At 39.0% G+C, this 19,515-nt stretch overlaps 1 protein-coding gene across 1 annotated transcript; it reads right to left on the reverse strand.

Annotated features, from left to right (window-relative positions):
* Positions 1 to 10,041: 10,041 nt before the first annotated feature.
* On the reverse strand, positions 10,042 to 16,315 carry bsx (brain-specific homeobox). Its single transcript, XM_078426758.1, has 3 exons — positions 16,019 to 16,315; positions 12,249 to 12,442; positions 10,042 to 10,495 (listed from the first exon to the last, which is right to left on the reverse strand). Exons 1-3 carry the CDS (start codon positions 16,278 to 16,280, stop codon positions 10,238 to 10,240), a joined length of 714 nt encoding a protein of 237 aa, XP_078282884.1. The 5' UTR covers positions 16,281 to 16,315; the 3' UTR covers positions 10,042 to 10,237.
* Between the last annotated feature and the right edge of the window lie 3,200 nt (positions 16,316 to 19,515).

Below are 19,515 nucleotides of genomic sequence, written 5' to 3' on the forward strand. Positions count from 1 at the left end.
AATAAAATTGAGAGATGGCAAAATTAATCAGAAGTGGGAAGAGGTCCAGAACAATTAATAGAATGGTGAAAAGAGCAAGCTTGTAGGATCAACCAATGCCTTTGCAATATGAATGAGTAGAATCTCGATGTATACATACATAACTATATACATATTTATCCATTTGTGTATCAAATTCATCTTGCCCTTTCCAACTGTTGAATGATGCTGCCTTCCCTTGATCTACCCTGTCTCCCGTAGTTACCTCCCTTAACCTTCCATGATGTGTGCACCTGCTGCTATCTTGCATCATATCAAATGGTCTTTCTTAGCCCAAATATCAGCATATTTTCCCATTCTCAGCTGGTTCTGCAAATGGGTCACAAAATGATGACACTTTGAAGCAGTTCTGATTAGGCACAAACTTGTTGTCCATACTTAAAAGTGATAATCCCCCCCATAATACAAATCTGAAGCACCTATTTCTTTAATGGAACCTTTAGATGAATATCAAAGAGCTATTTACCCATATGTAATATTTTAATTAGATTGCATTCCCTATTTAACCTATCACGGACCCTTTGATATCCTGTGTGTATTTAGTGTTTAGCCTCAGATGCGGGAGGTAATGAAAGCCGGACCTTTTGATTTAATGAGAAATCTGCCTTTCCAGTTCGACTCTGTTTGCATCCCTTTATTCTCTTACTATAGAATTCAGTTAATTGAAGGAGTCTCTTACCACCACACATTAAGGGCCCAAATTAGCATCCCTTCTCTGATTAAATAGCACAGCCAGACGTTGGGTCTTTGAAGTGAAGCCTGAACTGAAGTAGACAACCGTGCTCTGAAAATGAGCTGATGGCCTTGTTATTAGGAGAAAATGCAGATGCGCCCCATGTGCTGCAAAATGCTTAATCCCTTAATTGATCACCTTCCGCACTATCCGTACACCAATGCTTTTCTTTTAAATTGTCAGCATATCAAAGTCACATTTTCAGAAAATGAACTGGTTTAGCTTACAAGATCTCCAATGCGCTCCATTCTCTTGTTTTATGTATAATGTTTGCTTTAAATAATTGGCTTGCCCGGGTAATCATTTTTAAATTTGGACCAGAATTGCTAGCCATTTTGCACAATCAATGATATATTTTTTAAAAGTGCTGCTCTCTACACGGTTAATATCTGACAGTGGAAGGGGATCATTTCATATTTTGCTGATGAATAATAATGCAAATGCTTTTCCTGATTCAATATGTGTAATATGCACAAATAAAATTATTGTGGGAAATGACTAACATGTAGGACTAATTTTATAAGTAAAGAAAACTAATAGACATCTTCCAGGACAGATGAAGAATTCTGAAATTTGAACGCTCTTAGGTCTGCACATGGAATTTATCGACAATTGCAATATTTCGGTGAACAGGCAGGCGCACAAACTGGAATTTAAAACTAAATTATTTTTCGATCCTCATTTTGTCAATGTCTTCGACCTGAAACATGAACTCTTTCCTGGTCTCCACTAGTACTGTGTAATCTGATGAGAGTTTCTGTCATTTCTGGTTTCTCGTTCAGATTGACCCAAATTTACAATTTTCTGATTTTCAGACAAACTTCTTTGTCATATCCTTATCATAATAGTGAACACATTAATTATCACTTCATGACTAATTTGCAAGCAGTTAAATTACAAAAATCATTAAATTACTGGTAACAGTTGTAACAAAATTGCAGTCAATCGCAATTTGCACTCATGTTTAATCAACAAAGTAAACAGAAATCCAACACATTTGAACGGCATTCAGAAGTATAATGTGATTCTGGCTAAAAAAAAAAGTGAATCCAAACAAAATGTTGAAATTTAGTACTATAATGAAAGGATACCAAATAGCAAACAACCACAATAACAATTTGCATTGCAAAGAAATGTATGTTCTAATAAAGAAATGCTTTGAAATGAAATTAGATTTTTTTTTGCCACTTTACATGCATGAAGAAACACAATCTCAACCTGGTAATTAAGGTGTGCATGGGCCACACTTTGTTCCGAAGGTAAGATTTATATTAATAGTGACCATGTTTATCTGGCAAAGACATACCATCAAGTGTGGAGAATTTAAACACCATTATCCAAAAAATTGCAGTTTCACTTGGGGAGCTAACTTTGCAAAACTAAATTTTCTATATCTTTTCTGTCGTTAAATAGGATTGGATGGTGTATTGTTTCTGTATTTGAAAGATAGCTACCAACTAAATCACAGAAAAATATGTTTTTTAATTTAAAATCTAATATAGGGCGGCACGGTAGCGCAGCGGTAGAGATGCTGCTTTACAGCGAATGCAGCGCCGGAGACTCAGGTTCGATCCTGACTACGGGTGCTGCACTGTAAGGAGTTTGTACGTTCTCCACGTGAACTGCGTGGGTTTTCTCCGAGATCTTCGGTTTCCTCCCACACTCCAAAGACGTACAGGTATGTAGGTTAATTGGCTGGGTAAATGTAAATGTAAAAATTGTCCCTAGTGGGTGTAGGATAGTGTTAATGTACGGGGATCACTGGGCGGCACGGACTTGGAGGGCCGAAAAGGCCTGTTTCCGGCTGTATATATATGATGATATGATATGATGACGATGAACTATTTGATATTCGTTCACACATTAAAATGTAATGATTATCATCCTTCTTTAATTTTCCTCTCTCCCTATTCTGTCTCGGCAATCATATGTTTTTCCTGAAGATAGACACAAAATGCTGGAGTAACTGAGCAGGACAGGCAGCATCTCTGGAATGGGTGATGTTTCGGGTCAAGACCCTTCTTCAGACTGAATCAGGGGAGAAGGAGATATGGAGATAAGGAAATGTAAGCTGTGAAGATGAAACAAAGGGGATGAAAATCAACGAAAATGTAGAATAGATCATTGTTAGCTAGAAGGAGGTAACAACAAAGATAACAGAGATAAAAAGTAAACGAGGACTAAAGACTAGTCGGAGAACGGAACGGGGAAGGGATGGAGCGAGAGGGAAGGGTGTTACTTGAAGTTAGAGAAGTCAATGTTCATATCACTGGGGTGTAAGCTGCCCAAGCAAAATATGAGGTGTTGTTCCTCCAATTTGTGCTGGGCCTCACTCTGACAATGGAGGAGGCCCAGGACAGAAAGGTCGTGTGGGAATGGGAGGGGGAGTTAAAGTGTTTAGAAACCGGGAGATCAGATAGGTTTAGGCGGACAGAGCGGAGGTGTTCAGCGAAATGATCGGCGAACCTGCACTTGATCTCGCCGATATATAGGAGATATATTTGAATATTGACCTCTAACTTCAAGCAACCTTTGCCTTCCCTCTCTCTCCATCCCTCCCCCTTCCCAGTTCTCCGACCAGTCTGACTGTCCTTGTTTACATTTTATCTCTTTGCTTTCTTGTTACCTTCTCTGAGCCAACATCTATTCTACATTTTCCTTGACCTTCATCCCGATGTCCCTTGTTTTCACACCTTACTTTTCCTTATCTCTGTATCTCCCTCTCCCCTGATTCAATCTGAAGAAGGGTCTCGACCAGAAACGTCACCCATTTTTTCTATCCAGAGATGTTGCCTGTCCCGCTGAGTTACTCCAGCATTTTGTGTCTATCTTCGGTTTAAACCAGCATCTGCAGTTCCTTCCTACAACATATGTTCTTCCTGGTTTTCTTTCTCCTGATGAAGTTTTCAAATGGCCAGCAGGTATAGAAAGACCATGGTGTGATTTGAATTTAAGGGCTACACTGCCATGTGGTGGTTTGAACAAAGTACATTAAAAACATACAGTACGTAGCTAACTAGAGAGGGAAGAAGATTGCTAAATTTAAGTCTAAACCAGCATGTAATTATCAGCAACTGGATCTTCAAAGTGAACGTCTTACTAATAGTGAATGTAGTGAATAGTGATATCCAGAGATGCCTGTTCTGCCGAGTTACTCCAGCACTTTGTGTCTATCTCCAGTACACTGGAGAATAGTGGTGTGGGGAGTATGGAGGGATTATTTTGATTTCCCCATAGGCACAAAGTTCAACCTGTAATATTTTTTTCCATTATGATTTTAACAATTCAATACAAAATTTGGGTTTTAAAGATCCGAGATTCCAGATACAAAATTTGATAATGCAACACCAGACCAGAGATTAGAGAGTAGAATAGATACCCGATGCCAAAAGTCCATTTGCTGTATTTGAAAATATATCACTAAAAGCCGTAAATCATATAAATGACCATATTCTCGTCTTTTTGCTCTATGATAATTACAGTAACAGCAATTTATTGAAGGTTCAGATGCCATCCTTTTTATCCTTTGAATTCACGTGGATAATTTACAGTTATTTTCTCCCCATACAGATGGTTGTGATAAAAATGGTCAAGAACTGATCTTTAATTGTGAAAAGCTTTTTAGGACTTAATGGTCATCTTTGTGTTTCTCCAGTAAACAGCACTGACAACTCCTGGTTCGGTCTTTATTACAAGAGTGTAGAAAGCCATCCATTTACCATCAGGTGTTCAATGTTGAAAAAAAAATTCTGGTGAACGATCCAATCTTTAAATAAAGCCATTAATTTAAAAAAAATGTATTGCAAGTGAGTACAAGCAAAATATTAAACAATTCATTCGTATTTTTATTTTGGGACTTTCAAGATGCTTTAATATTGATTGTTTAATCAGTCTCATATAACAGTAATATTACAACATGACAGAAAAATATTTATAAGGGGACAGAATATAAGAAATGGGAACAGTAGGCTACTCAGCCCCTTCAGCTTGCTATCCCACAAGATATGCATGATCTCCAACCACTGTTCAACTCTATTACCCAGTTTTAGCCATCTGGAGGCCATACACCTAGGGATGGTAATGGAAATGTCTCAATTTCTATAGAACTAGACCAAGTGGACCTGTTGGGCCCAAACCTCCCCTGCATTGGTGCAACACTCTCTACTCCCCCCTCCCCTTCCCCCCTTCTCCCCCTCCCTTCCCCTCCCCCCTCCCCACTCCATTTCCCTCAACCCCCCTTATCCTCCTCTCCCCTCCCTCCCTCCCACCCCCCCTTCCCCCTCCACCCCCCCTCCATCACTCCCTCCCCCTCCCTCGGCGATAGATATAAACATTAAAATGTGAATAACTTTAAAAATATAACACCGATTTCAATTAAACTTCTTCCATTATCACCAAAGGGACGGCGGTGAGTAAGGTGGGCCTAAAATTGTTGCGCTATTGTGTACCGTTTTGGCTGTAGTTCAGGAACAAACAAACAAACAAACATACAAGAGTTTTAGTATATAGATGATTCTATGAATATGGCAATATCAGGCTGTTGCTTGCCTAGTAAGTGTGAAAGATCTTCAATTATCACTTAAGGGGCCAAAAATGACTTTGCAGGATGGGGATTTGGAAACATGCTTGTAAGCTGACCAAAGCTGGGAACTAAATATACCAGGATCGGTGACATACAGAAAGGATAGTCTGAAAGGAAAAGGGAGCAATCTAAGGGAGGAAATTAAAGATGGGAGTTGAGCTAAGAAATAATAATGGTCTAAAAACATTGGTAGGGGTTACTTATAGGCCACCAAATAGTAGTTGTAACTTTGGAGTTGGCATTAATCGGAAAATCTGTGACGCAGGATTGAGACGTATTCCAATGACTATAATAGATTTTAACCTACTTACAGACTGAACAAATCTTTAGAATCATAGAGTTACATAACACAGAAATAGGCCCTTTAGTCCAACTCATCCATGCTGACCAAAGTGCCTTCTGAGATGGTTCCTTTTGCCTTAATTTGGCCCATATCCCTCTGAACATTTCCTATCCATGTGCCTGTCAAAACGTATTTTAAACATTGTAATTATATCTGCCTCTACCATTTCATCAGGCAGCTCGTTCCATATACCCACTGCCATATACCCATCTATGTGAGAAACTTGTCTTTCAGCTCCTCCTTAAATCTTTTCCCATCTCACTTTTAACTCCATAAGGTCACTGTTCAGCTTCCCTTTAGGAAAAATCCTGTCACTTCTTATAACTCAAGCCCTTCAGTACCAGAAACATTCTTGTGAAACTTTTCTGCACCCTCTCTATCTTAATCATACCCTTCTTATTCTGTGGCAATCTGAACTGCACATAATATTCCTGGTGAGGCCTCACTAACGTCTTGTGAAGCAGTAACAATACATCCCACCCCTTGCACTCAGATTTCGTGTAATATTGAGATGGCTGAATCCCTAGAATGTACAAGGTGCTTTCCCGGAACAACGTGCTGAATAACCAGAGTGGGAGAAAGGCTATTTTGGATCTTGCTTCGATGATGGAGTGTTAATTGATAATCCTGTTGCACAGAGGCCCTTGGGCAAGTCAAAAGGGGTGGAAGTCATTCTGGAGATGGTTGGAACTCCACAAATTCATCAAGATGGGAGCAGATTGTTTGGGGAATGTGCTAGAAGCAGATGAATGATGAACATTTGGTGTCTTGACCTAATATATATGTCAAGTGGTGTAGCTGGTGGAATATGGGATTAGACGATATATTCACTTTTTTTAACAATACATGAAGCCACTGAACTTTTTGTGGCATGTCATCTAGGTCCTGTGGATATAACTGTTTTCATAGGTCTCCACAGTTATCCTTTTCCTCGAGCTTAACACCTAATATCCAAGAGGCTTTTGGATAGCAATATATGTGTCTCTTCTCCACTGGGGACTCTGGCACATTGCCCAAACAATCTGTTCCCATCATGGTGGCTTTACAGAGCTCCAATCATCTCCAGAATGACCTGCAAGCCTTTTGAAATGTGCCAATATGTTTCTCCTTTAACCACAACTCGCTGATCTTTAATCAATGCAGGGTAGCTTGAATCAGTGGTGATCATCCATTAAATTGAACTCTCTCCTGAGGTGATAAAGCAAAGAACAGCACAAACCTTCCTGATTAAATGCAGATTAAATTGTTATAATGAGTGAGTAATGCAAACCTGGTGTGTTGGCTTCATTGGATTAAATCATCTGCACCTGTTTTTGCCCAATTTAGACCTATAATAATTTATTTGTCTCCAACATTTTCCAGTTATTCAGCATTCTGGAGGTTAATTTTCTAAATGTGCACCTTCCTGTGTGGAGCACATTCTAGAAACTTCAAGATGATTCTCCGTCTATTAATTTGAATAAAGCAACAATCTGTCAACTTAACACACTTTTTGCACCCAGAAACGGAATAAAGTTCATTTCTCAGTTCCTTGTCTTAACAATGACTATTGCACAAATATTGATATTCAACCAACAAGCCATGCTAAGGTACGTTTGATAGAGATTGACCTTTTAAAATCATAAGCAATCTAAGCCGAAAGCACATGAAACTTAAGGCATTAGAGAGGGGCTTGAGGCCATTCATCAACTAAACATCAGGATGCTAGAATGTTATGCATCTCAACAAAATAACTACCTTTTAAACAACTTAAATAATTAAGATTTGCATATTTTTTCTTTTTTTTTAGGGTAACAATTATAAAATGATAGTATACAGTTAATTCTAATCTACCTCCATATATATTGTATTTGATTAATTAAATTTCAATATAATTCATTCCATCACAGTAAAAAGTTTGGGCAATTACTTTTTGAATATGATTGTGTTCAACAAATTGTACAAAAACAGCTGTTAAAATGGTCTGACTAAAACTGTTATTTAGTTTCAACTGGAGCTCTATAGAAACCCAATAAGGAATCTCCATTATATCTGTTTAAGTTACGACCGTGAGAGTGTCTGGAAAATAAGGTTCCTACTCAAAAGGATAAATATTGTAAAGTCGGGAATATTTGAAGTGTGAAACATATTTTTATCATTGCAGAACATTATGCAGTATATTCATTATTTCACCATGTAAATTATATGATTGAAAGTGTTATTACTTAATTGACGAAGTGGACGAACATAGGAGAAATGAAGACACGGAGGGACATTTTACTCTTCCATGCAAGTAAATCATTGCTGGTCAGTATCTTAACTCCAATTGCCCACCATAGCTCCTTATGTCTTTATACCCTAAACAAATAAAGATGGAATGATCTTCGTCTTGAATGTGTTGGATGCCCCAACAACTAGAACATTTTTGGGGCGAGAATTTCAGGTTTCGACTGCTTTTTAAAATGACTCCTAATTTTGCTACATGGTTCCATGTCCACAATACCAGAACAGTTAATTACCCTATGTTATCAGGTTTTTTTAATTTTCAGATTATGAGGGAAACAATTCTGTGTGAGATTAGCAGAGAGAACTTATGCTGTGATTGGTTTATGTAACCATTGGTGATTGTAATGAACTCAGTACGGCTTCCTGACTTCAATAAATGGCTTTAAATCCAGTTTATGGATACAGACTTGTGGTTGTAGAGACAGATCTTTATGAAACTAAGTAACGTGGCAGAATTTCTGTACTAAAACTAAAAACAGCTGGAATTTAACTTGATTATCTGTTGTGAATTGCTAAGTGTGACATGTATAGTCTGTTAATTAAGAAGCAAGTATAAGGCTTACTTACTGCTGAGGACCAAATGAATTGTTTCTTGGTATCTTTACTGATAATCATATCACAATTGTTCTAAATATATAGAAGACTAATACAAGTATATCTCATTGCAGAATGGAATTTCAATGTACCAAACAATAGGCTGATGCTTTGAGTGAGTCCTGATGAAAGTGCTGTCAACATGTAGTGATATATTTTAGTTTGAAACTATAGTAAGACTTAATTGAGTACCACTTGTGAACTTAAAAGAATGGTCATTACTTGATTTGATATTTGTAAAATCAGTCACTTTTTCAGACTGACATACTTTGTCAAAATACTTTCAGTTTATAGGCCTGCTGAAATGATGTACAATTTATTTTGAAATTGAAAGTTGGAACGTTTAAGTTTTAACTAGTGTAATATGGTTTGTATACAGCGATGCCTTGTTATGATTATTGTTACCGCTGTTATAAGAATTAAATTGCACGTTTCCTAACCCTAGGTGTCCCAGATTGCTTCATGTGCAATGTAGTGTAAGAGGAGATGATAGATTTCAAACAATGACATTGAAAGTCAGGAATTTAATCCCACTTGATTCTCTATTGGTATCAACCAACTGAATTTGGTGAATTTAAAAGCGAGTTCTATGGCCTGTTCTATGTTCTACTCTGTAAATGACTGTCTATGTTCTGAGTCACAATTTGAGTTTTGTGATGAGAATACATTTACTGATATTAATGGACTGACTGCAGGGAGATATTACGCAGGCAGAGGAGATAAGAAGGGTTGATTGTGTTGAAAAAGCTTGCCAGCAATACATAAATATGAAAATACAGTTCCATATTTGTGGCAAATAACACACGGACACAACATGTATGGTTCAGTACAACACATTGTATATGGTATGTAGAGAATGTTTCATAGTATATATTATACATAGGATAACACATTCAGTATAATTAAAAGCCAGACGTTATATAATTAAGATTACATTTACCATATATTATATAGAAAATATCATATGCAATATATACTATAAAGGGAATAACACAATCTATTTTTTTTCCATGTTTGCAATTCTAGTTAGTGAAGTATTCAAACTTTCTATGAACGCTACTGATGCAGTAAACTCTGCAAAATAATTAGCAGTATTGTGTAAATTTGTTTCTGTCATTAACAAAAGGCAATGAGTGTGTAATTAATAAGTACACGCTTTACACACAAATCCGACGTAGTGTTTATTTGTATAGGGTTCAGCTAAAGCCGCATCATTGCGTTTTAAGGTTAGGGTTACATAACATTGAAGGGAGATCGGCGGATCATTTATAACAGATCTAATTCAGACAGACGGAGCAATAAAATTTAATTCATATATTTTAGTCCATTGTTCAAATACTATTTTCTGGTCAATTATTTTTTATTAATATTTATATAACTTAAGTGGTTGACGAGGTGAATTCTACAAGTGCTACCGAAGTGTCAACGTCACTACAGTTGTCGTTGTACAGATAGCATTTGACATAAATATTACAATTTTCGTTAGTTAACTATGTACAGGAAAGAACGTCCGTTGTACAGACTATCGGAAGATACGGTCCGGCGATTGGCGTGTCAGGTCGGTGGGGTTACTACAACCTTCCACCCCGCAGCCTGACTAATCCAACAGTCTCAAAGTATTTCCCGTGTGCTCAGTAGCTCTTTCTGGTGTATTTCGGGATCTTAAGTTTTTAATCTTATTTTACGCTATATGCTCAGTAGAGCAAATATCATCGTCTTCGATAATATCCACATCATCTTCGTGGCCCTCTATCAGAAAGGTGTCCTGGCTGCCTAAAGACTTTATCTCAATGGAATTTGCCGGGGTTATTTCTGGCTCGCTGACGCTAGAGTCGAGGCGCTGCTCCTCGATGGGTGAGTTTTTCTGACCGTGATCATCTCGAGACTTTCTTAACTGCTTTTTATGTTTCATTCTTCGATTCTGGAACCACGTTTTCACCTGGATAACAAACCAACCAGAAAGAAAAAAACTAAGAATTTGACAGGAAGAGCACTTTTGACCCAACGAGTTTAGTGATAAGCCCCGGCCTACGATATTATTATGGACAACAGGCGAAGGGTGAAATTAGCCGCTCTTGATCATATTTTTTAGAAGTCAAATCAAAAGACTGATTCGTTTTCAAATCAAAGGACTAATTCCCATCTACAATTTCCCAAACTCAAATCCAATGTGTTTCCACAGATCCTACAAAAAATATATATTGTAAATTATTTCATTTTTTGTAGAAACATAAATGTAATTCCTAAAAACTAAGAAGTAATATTTAATCACGTTTAAAGAATGTATTGGACTCTTTGCGTCTAAAATCTCTATCGAAGCAATATGAATTATGATGGGCTAAAAAGCCAGTAGAAGTATTTCATGATGTGAAGATGGAATGTGAAGATTGTGTCTCCATATTCGGTTTAAACCAGCATCTGCAGTTCCTTCCTATATATTTCATAATGTGCTTCCTTTCACTTCGAATTTGAAAAAAATGCGATCACCACGGGTTACAGTTCTCAGCATTAGGGCATCGGTGAAAGATTGCCAAGTTCGATATTCCAAAGGGGACCCTTATATTTCTACAGGTGACCTGGTATTGGACCAGGTTTAATAAGCGAGTAGACACTGTTGACCAAATGGCAAAATCGTTTGATCAAGGATTTCACTCATTTCACCCACTGCATAATTTTCACTTGTTGGATAACATGCCGTCACTATTACCATGGATCCTCACTGCTTACTGATTTCGACGGTATATTAGTTTGAGAAGTAACCCTCCTCTCTGGTCCCGCACATGTAGATGACGACGTTAAACATGGTTTAAAGTTTCTATGATGGTAACTCGGTCTGCGTGCGCGCTGGGGGGTGGGGAGAGAGCGTAGCTGGTGTGGTGGGAGTGTGATTGGGGGAGTGTGAGGTTTCAGTGCTGTTTTTTAAAAATATATAAAGGGCTGGAGCCAAATACAATCCGGTGCCGTAGGATGTGAATATCGTAATGAGTGGGAGCAGAAATTGTGAATTAAACTTCATTCGAGGCTTTACAGGTTTGCTTTTAACTCGCCTTTCAAGGTCACCGGGAGGTTCAGTGCAAGTGACGGACCTGACAAATACTGTCAACAGTCAGTAACACAAACCGTAACTGTGAACCAACAGCCAGTTGCTCGTCCGTAACTCACTTCTTTGTAGAAAGGTCACATTTTCTCGGAATATTAATTATAATTTATTTCCAAATTTTTGAGTTCATTTTGAATTGAAAACCTCAATGTTTTCACCACACTGCTAAATTGTTCTTCCCAATATCCTTCAGTTAATTGTGTTTTCATTGCTGCTATATATATATATGTATATATATATATATATATATATATATATATGTATATATATATATATGTGTATATATGTATATATATATATGTGTATATATGTATATATATATATATGTATGTATATATGTATATATATATGTATGTATATATATATATATATATATATATATATATATATATATATATATATATATGTATATATGTATATATATATATGTGTGTGTGTTGTATATATTTGATATATGCATGCATCAGTTGGGTTGATGTTGTGCCATGAGATTATTTTGATAAACAGTCTAAAGAATAATCTATAAATAACAACTGCCAAAATGCAATTCAGTCAACATAGTTTTATTCTGCAACCGCCCTCCCGGTTGTACCTGGGTCTCCGAGAGACTCAGTGCCGACGCCAGTTCCACTCTCTCTGGGGTTGACAGGTAGCGCTGGATCTCGAATCGTTTCTCCAGCCCCGAGAGCTGTGAGTCGGAGAAGACGGTCCGGGCTTTCCGCCGCCTGCAGTGTTTACCTGGAAGCTCAGGGGGGTGTTGGAAGAGAGCCGGCATGTGCATCCCTACTGATAACAAGAACACAATGTTCAATGTCAATTTTCTTTTCAAAATCAACGTTCATCCCTGTAAAAGATTATTTGTGCGACAGAATATCTCCTGCTCGCTGGATCTACCGATGACACGAGTTTTGTCCCCCCCCTTCTTCACTATTTGTCCAATAATTTGGTCCTCCTTCGTCACTATTTGTCCAAGAATTCTAGAGGTCAACTAAAGGCAGATGTTCTGAATTGCCCCGCTTAATCGCTCAACCGGCGGCTCAACAATTGTTACAACCCATTGAAATGTTCCGCGTGTTAGTTACCTTAGAGGTCGAGTGAAAATCAGCGACTGTCTAACTAGGCTTCAAGAACATACGAAAATATCAACACATGGCTGGCAATTTACATCTAACAATATTTGATCATTTATTCGTTAAACGATAGTCTCTGCTAAAATGCCTTCTCGATGTAAATGTGAGCTGTCCTTTGATGCGATTTCTATTAACAGGTTAACACTCCACGTTGGGTTATCTTCAAAGAATTGCCCGATCTTTGCGGGTCAAAAGCTTCCGATTCATTTCCGATTCCACACTTAGATTTGGCACCTGATACCTTGTAATATAAGAGGGTTACTTTTATGTGAGGCTTGTTACATCAGTTCGACTTAACATCGTTGACATTTTAAGGAGTAGCTACCACGCCGGCCATTGATTAGTTTGTGTCATTTCGCGTCTTTTTAACGAAGTGAAACACCAAATGGACACACTGAAATGAACAACAGTCACTTTTGTGACAACACATCCAGGCCTCTCATCTAGTCCCCAGCTAAGATCCATTTTGAAGTTTAGAAAAGTTTATGTTTTGTTTTCAAACGTTGGTTTTACTTCGGAAATAGCAGGTAATCAATTATATTCTGAGCGGTCACATCTTACAATAACGGCAATTAAATATTTGTGGTTTAAAACATCATGTGTTTGGCAAAGTTTACTGAGAAGACACGAAAGAGATTACGAACTATTCTGAAATGTTACAATAGGATAAAGACCATCTTAATTTCAAAGACTGAAAGACACTTTACAGTAACGGAGGGAGTGCGTTTAAGTCGCACTTTCTCCCTTAATGGACGGCACCAGTTCGGATAATAATCGACATACAGATATTTAGTCTGAAGAAGGGTCCCGACACGAAATGTGGAATTTCCATTTCCTCCCCACATACTGCCTGATCGGCTGAGTTACTCCAGTACTTTGTGTTTTGCTCAAGATTCCAGCATCTGCTGTTTCTCGTGTCTATGGATATTTACCTTTACTAACTCCCGAATGTACACCAGTATTTATTGTACTTCGGTCCGTTGATATATCTTTCATTATGTGTTTCTGAACAAACTTATTCTCATCAGCTGAACAGGTCTACGTTTATTCTGCGCTTTACTAAATATCGATTTCAAAGCCCGAAACGTCACCTATCCTTTTCCTCTAGAGATGCAGTCTGACTCGCTGAGTTACTCGAGCACTTTATGTCCATCTTTGGTATAAACCGGCATCTGCAGTTCTTTCCTTCTACATTTACATGATTTACCGTGTATGTGATGAACGTTGTCTTTAAGTGTATCGGGTTGAACATGCTTCTGGCTATTTATTCTCACATATTCTTTAGCCAAGGGTCTTGTTATTATTTAAAGCGCTCGCGAAGCGTTATATTCTACTTTAAATGTGCTAAATAAACAAAAGTTGCCGAGTTATTGTGCAAGTCCCGATTAATAAGCGGTAGAGTCATAGAATGATAGTTAATCAGCACAGAAACATGCCCTTCGGTCCACCACGTCAATGTCGACCTTTTTGCTCGTCTGTACTGGTTCTATGTGCCGGCATTAGGACGCATTCTTCAGTCCTATGTCAGCAGGGTCTCGACCCGAAACGTCGCCCATCCCTTCTCTCCCGAGATGCTGCCTGACCTGCTGAGTTACTCCAGCATTTTGTGAATAAATACCTTCGATTTTGTACCAGCATCTGCAGTTATTTTCTTATACGGTCTATCTAAATGTCTCTTGGTAACTTCACAAAAATACCTAATATTGGCACGAGTCCTATATACACTTACACTACACTATATAACCACAGTTAGTGAGAGAGCCATCCCATACACACATTTAATACAGATCATGTTTCAACATGTTAAATATGTAGGAAGCAATTGCAGATGCTGGCTTACACCGAAGATTAACAGAAAATGCCGGAGTAACTCAGCGGGACAAGCAGCATCTCTGGATAGATGGAATGGGTGACGTTTCGGGTCAGACCCTACTTCAGGACTGAGATGCTGCCTGTCCCGCTGAGCCACTCCAGCATTTTGTGTCTATCTTCTAATATGTTAAATGTTTAATTTTGCTCTGGATGATTTCAATATATTTAATGAACTTTTCGATATTCATATCAAATAGAATAAAGGCACAGTTTTGATTCTGAGCTGAGTTTTGTTTTATGTTTTAATCTGGGGGGGGGGGGGGGTAATGCAGTTTATCTGCTGTAGGTGCTTATGTTACTTCAAGGCCGTGTTGAATGTTTTATGTGTCAGGAAAACAGTGCATCTTTGGGTCGAATGGGGGAAAGGGCGTGGGACCAATCGGTGCTTAAATCAACTTAAACCCTCAGAATAAATTGCACACTAAACCAGGAAGGTTGCGCGGTGGCAAATTCTCACTTTAAGCTGAAGTTTAAAAATACATAACTAAGAGTTTGATAAATGTGATCGGTTAAAAATTATTGCAAGTGAATCTTATTCATTTGAAATATACTTTTTAAAACGGATCCTTAAATATTCAAGAGCTCGATGAAATCGAATTTCTTTAAAAGATTTTGAAAAGGCGACTGATACACGTTTAAAATTGGTATTTTATTTTTCGGGTTTGTATGAAACAAGCGATAGTTTGATAACTCTTACAAAGTAAAATTGCTACAGTCGGTTTTAATTGTGTTTCCCTGGAATCACACGAGTTTGTAGCTACAACACAGCAACACGACTTTAGCAACAATTCCATTTTGAAACATCGTCGAAAGAACATTAATGCTGTCATTTAATTTCAAATAAAAGTTTAAAACTTAAGTCGTCAAGTCCCACTTTAAAATATGAGAAACAGGCTAAAATTTATTGAAGGCAACCGCATTCACAAAATCAGTAAAGCAATCGATCAACGTTTGTCTCTGTTTTTTTGGCCTGAAATCGCTTATTTTCTTATCGCATTGAGCCTAGCGCTGTCTTAAACTTCCACTGCTTTATACTGCAACGCAGTTTCATATAGATGCCCACAATCTGAGCAATTGGCACCTGACTCCTGTTGCCTGGAATACAAGTCTGAAGAGTTGGATGCTGCAAACAATATATGGATACAATTCGCTCGATTAAATCTTGGGAAAACAGGCAACTAAACAAAAAAGAGAAGTGTGACTTTTCCCACACTTTGTCGGCTTCATATATTCAGCGCAGACCGCCAACTGATGATGAGAAATGCATTTTAAAGGTTAAGTTCGCCCCTTGCCTTTATTGCACCGATAAACGCTTCCTTTAACTGTTTACTCCAACTTAATCATTAACAGATAGACTTACCAGGCGACGTGAGAAAGTAAGGGTGGTGGTGCTCCGGCTTGTGGAGTGGGTGGTGAGGATGAGACGCCAGGATGGTCGGGGTTGGCATGAGAGGGTATCCATACTCCAGCAAAGGGACGCGGGATGCCAAGGAACTGACATAGGACACGGGTGGGGCTTCTCTTACGGGTTTGGGTTTATGCAATAAAATATCTTCGATGAAGAAAGAGGTCGGTCGCTGGGCAGAAACCTGGTGGAGCGGGGACGTGAAATTCAGGTTCATCGCTCCTCGTCTCCGGCTGACAGTCCAAAAGAGCTTCACTTTATTTTTTTGTGTGTTTATGAGCGGAAACTCCACTGACTGGTCTTTTATTCGCGAGACTCAGCCGAAAGTCTTATTTTTGGACGTAACAGGTTTGCAGGAGGTTGAGAGACTATTTACTGAAGTGAAAGATTTGCACTTCGCCAGGGAATACAGCCGCGATTAGCCAATGGGGAAGTTCTGGGCGGAGGATAGGAAGCAATCACTAAGCTTGCTGGGCATATTGGTGCAGGTAGCGTTTGTAATCGGGAGCTGCCCCAGGTGCTGAAAGAAGCGAGTCATGAAACACATCAATTACAATAATTACTGCAAGCGCTTCCCGTCTCTTTTGAAAAAAATGGTGTTCCTGAACAAAATAATGCCGGCTATTAACTTACAAATTACACCACCCACCAGCCAGGTGCATTTTACTTGCTTAGTTTTTGTTTTGTTTCAACATTCAAAGCAAGTGTACGAGGGATCAGTTTAAAAAAAATATTCTCAACAAGCTGGGCAGCATTCGGCCATATCAACATTTTCCGTTCTCTGGACAGATGCTGCCCATTTGCTTTTGTGTCCGTTTCCCAGCATCTGAAATCGAAATACGACAGGGAATATAAGAAAATAACTGCAGATCCTGGTACAAATCGAAAGGTATTTATTCACAAAATGCTGGAGTAACTCAGCAGGTCAGGCAGCATCTCGGGAGAGAAGGAATGGGTGACGCTTCGGGTCGAGACCCTTCCTCAGACAGGGAATCCAGTCATTTCAGATAACCAGCCTTTCCAGTTTGTACTAAACGTAACCAGTCTTTCTCAGCCGACTAAAGCACATAACACGCTGGGCGTTTCCAGCATTCTGCTCTGTTTTAGATTCCCACCAACGGCCGTGTTTTGTATCCTAAAGATTCAGCACTTTTTTCGCTAATTTGTTTTCTTCTACCTGCGTATTGACGAGAGTAACGATTGAAGAGCCTTCAACCCTCTCTCAGCAACAAACCAGTTTTTGTTCCATTTAATCTATCCTGGTCTCCACTCGAAGAGATATCCTTTGTTCAACTCTTCTTCACTTGCGTTACAGGTTTGATTTCCTATCTACGATCAAAGCCCATCCACAAGAAGTGGTGACTCACCTGGGCACCTTCGACAAACTCAAGGGCCAGAATCCAAACAAGGACAGGTGAAAAATAGCTGCAGGTCCCCCCAACCCCCCAAAGACTCGCAGGTGGATATATGTCACCATTACTTCACCATCACTGGGTCTATATCCCAGAAACTTCTACCCACTATTATTGTGAGACCACCTTCACCGGGAAGACTGGTGTCTTTTAAGGCAGTAGTTCATCATCAAGGCCATTCATGGATCCAGGACATATCCTCCACATTCACAAATCCCCCAAAATTGGATTTTAAAATCCGCACCACTGATCGAATTAACAAGAAACGTCACCCATTCCTTCTCTCCAGAGATGCTGCCTGTCCCGCTGTTACTCCAGCTTTTTTTGTGTCTATCTTCGGTTTAAACCAATATCTGCAGTTCCTTCTTTAACAATTATGAAAACTTTTTTTTTACTGCAATCTTTGCTTTTTCCTCGCCTCATATTTTCCAAATCGCTCTTAACAACTACAAGGTCACCCATTTCCATTATATCATTATAGTGCACTCCATTATATAATTCCCATTATATCTGTAGACAGTGCACTCCAGATCCCAATCCACACATTGTAAAAAAAATCGTTTTCCGCCCAAAAAATTATTCCCCTTCATGTGACCCTTTAGTCTTCGACCTCTCCACCATCGCAAAGAGCCGCGCTCCTCCACTGTTCACACCGTACAGACACCTCCTCATTCTGTGAAACAGCGGTCCACTGACTTTCTTCACTACTTCCTACACTTGGTTCGAGCATGGATGAAGCCCATCCATTTGGCGCTCGCGTCAACATTGCACATGTAGAGAAAAAAACCCCGGAATTGTGGTAGTTTTGTTCCAATTTCCTGAAAACAAAGTTCCTAATCGAGACAAGCGAAAAGGCAGCTGCTGGTATCTTGAGCAAAACAAAAAGTGCTGGAGTAACTCAACGGACCAGGCTGCATCTTAGGAGGGAATAAACGAGTAGGAAAGAATTGCAGATGCTGGTTTAAATCGAAGATAGACATGACATGCTGGAGTAACTCAGCAGGACAGGCAGCATCTCTGGAGAGAAGGAATGGGTGACGTTTCGGATCGAGATCTTTCTTCAGACTGAATCGATTTCGATTGATTTCTCATCGATTTCGATTGATTGACTGGCGCGGAGAGGACATTTAAAACTATTCTTTTGAATTATTTTTGCTCCCTGTTTTAATTTGCGGGCATTTGGGTATTCCTCGGTATTTTGAGAAAAGATCAGGTCTTTCCTCTCGACCCGAAACATCACCTATTCCTTATCCCCAGAGATGTCGCCTGACCCGCTGAGTTACTCCTGCTTTTTGTGTCTATCTTCGCTTTAGACTTTTACTCTACACAGATCTCGCCAAGGCTACCCTAAATGGACCCAGTCACCTCAACTCCTGTATTCATTTTACACCATGAAATGACACTGAGTCCAATGGAAGGGTGTGTTGCTAATTCCGTTTTAACAGGGAGCTTCACACCGTATTCCCATCGCGTAAAATCTACTATTTATTGGACTGGATCAACTGCACACTTTAAATTTGCACTCGAATTATATTAACGATAATGATATCGACAGGAAGAAAATCCAAAGTATATCCCCCTTTGTCACCATGAGTGAAAATATAGCGATCGAAATAACATCCAAAAGGGCCACGTTATATAAGAGGATGAACTATCCTCCTCCTTCGGGGCGGGAGGTGGGGCGACGCGAGGCTGCCCATCCCATCATCAGCCTGACCTCCTTATTTCTCGGCTCGGGCTGTGTGTTAGCTCCATCCACACAGAAGAGTCGGTAAGTGCATTGTACAATCCGATAATGCCCTTTCGAACACCATCTTACAGGAGACATCTCAATAGATGCTTTCAAATTTATCGTTAGAAGATTCTGGGCCAGTATCTTTGACCACCTTTAAGACATTAACCTCGTTGGAACTAGATAGCAGAGTTTCTTTACACAAGATTTATTCAGCAGCAAGTGCATTTGAAGTAAAATACTGTTATTTTTACATAAAGGCATTTCATACGAACATTCTTGGATCCCAACTGCTCTAATTCTCTAAT

The sequence above is a fragment of the Rhinoraja longicauda genome, chromosome 32 (genome assembly GCF_053455715.1).
Source record: "Rhinoraja longicauda isolate Sanriku21f chromosome 32, sRhiLon1.1, whole genome shotgun sequence".
Lineage (NCBI taxonomy): Eukaryota > Metazoa > Chordata > Chondrichthyes > Rajiformes > Arhynchobatidae > Rhinoraja > Rhinoraja longicauda.

Coding starts and splice junctions, on each gene's coding strand:
- bsx (XM_078426758.1), bottom strand. CDS start 16,280: ATGAACCTGAATTTCACGTCCCCGCTCCACCAGGTTTCTGCCCAGCGA. Junction 12,443..16,018: donor TTACTTTCTCACGTCGCCTG/GTAAGTCTATCT, acceptor TCTTGTTATCAG/TAGGGATGCACATGCCGGCT. Junction 10,496..12,248: donor TGAGTCTCTCGGAGACCCAG/GTACAACCGGGA, acceptor TTTGTTATCCAG/GTGAAAACGTGGTTCCAGAA.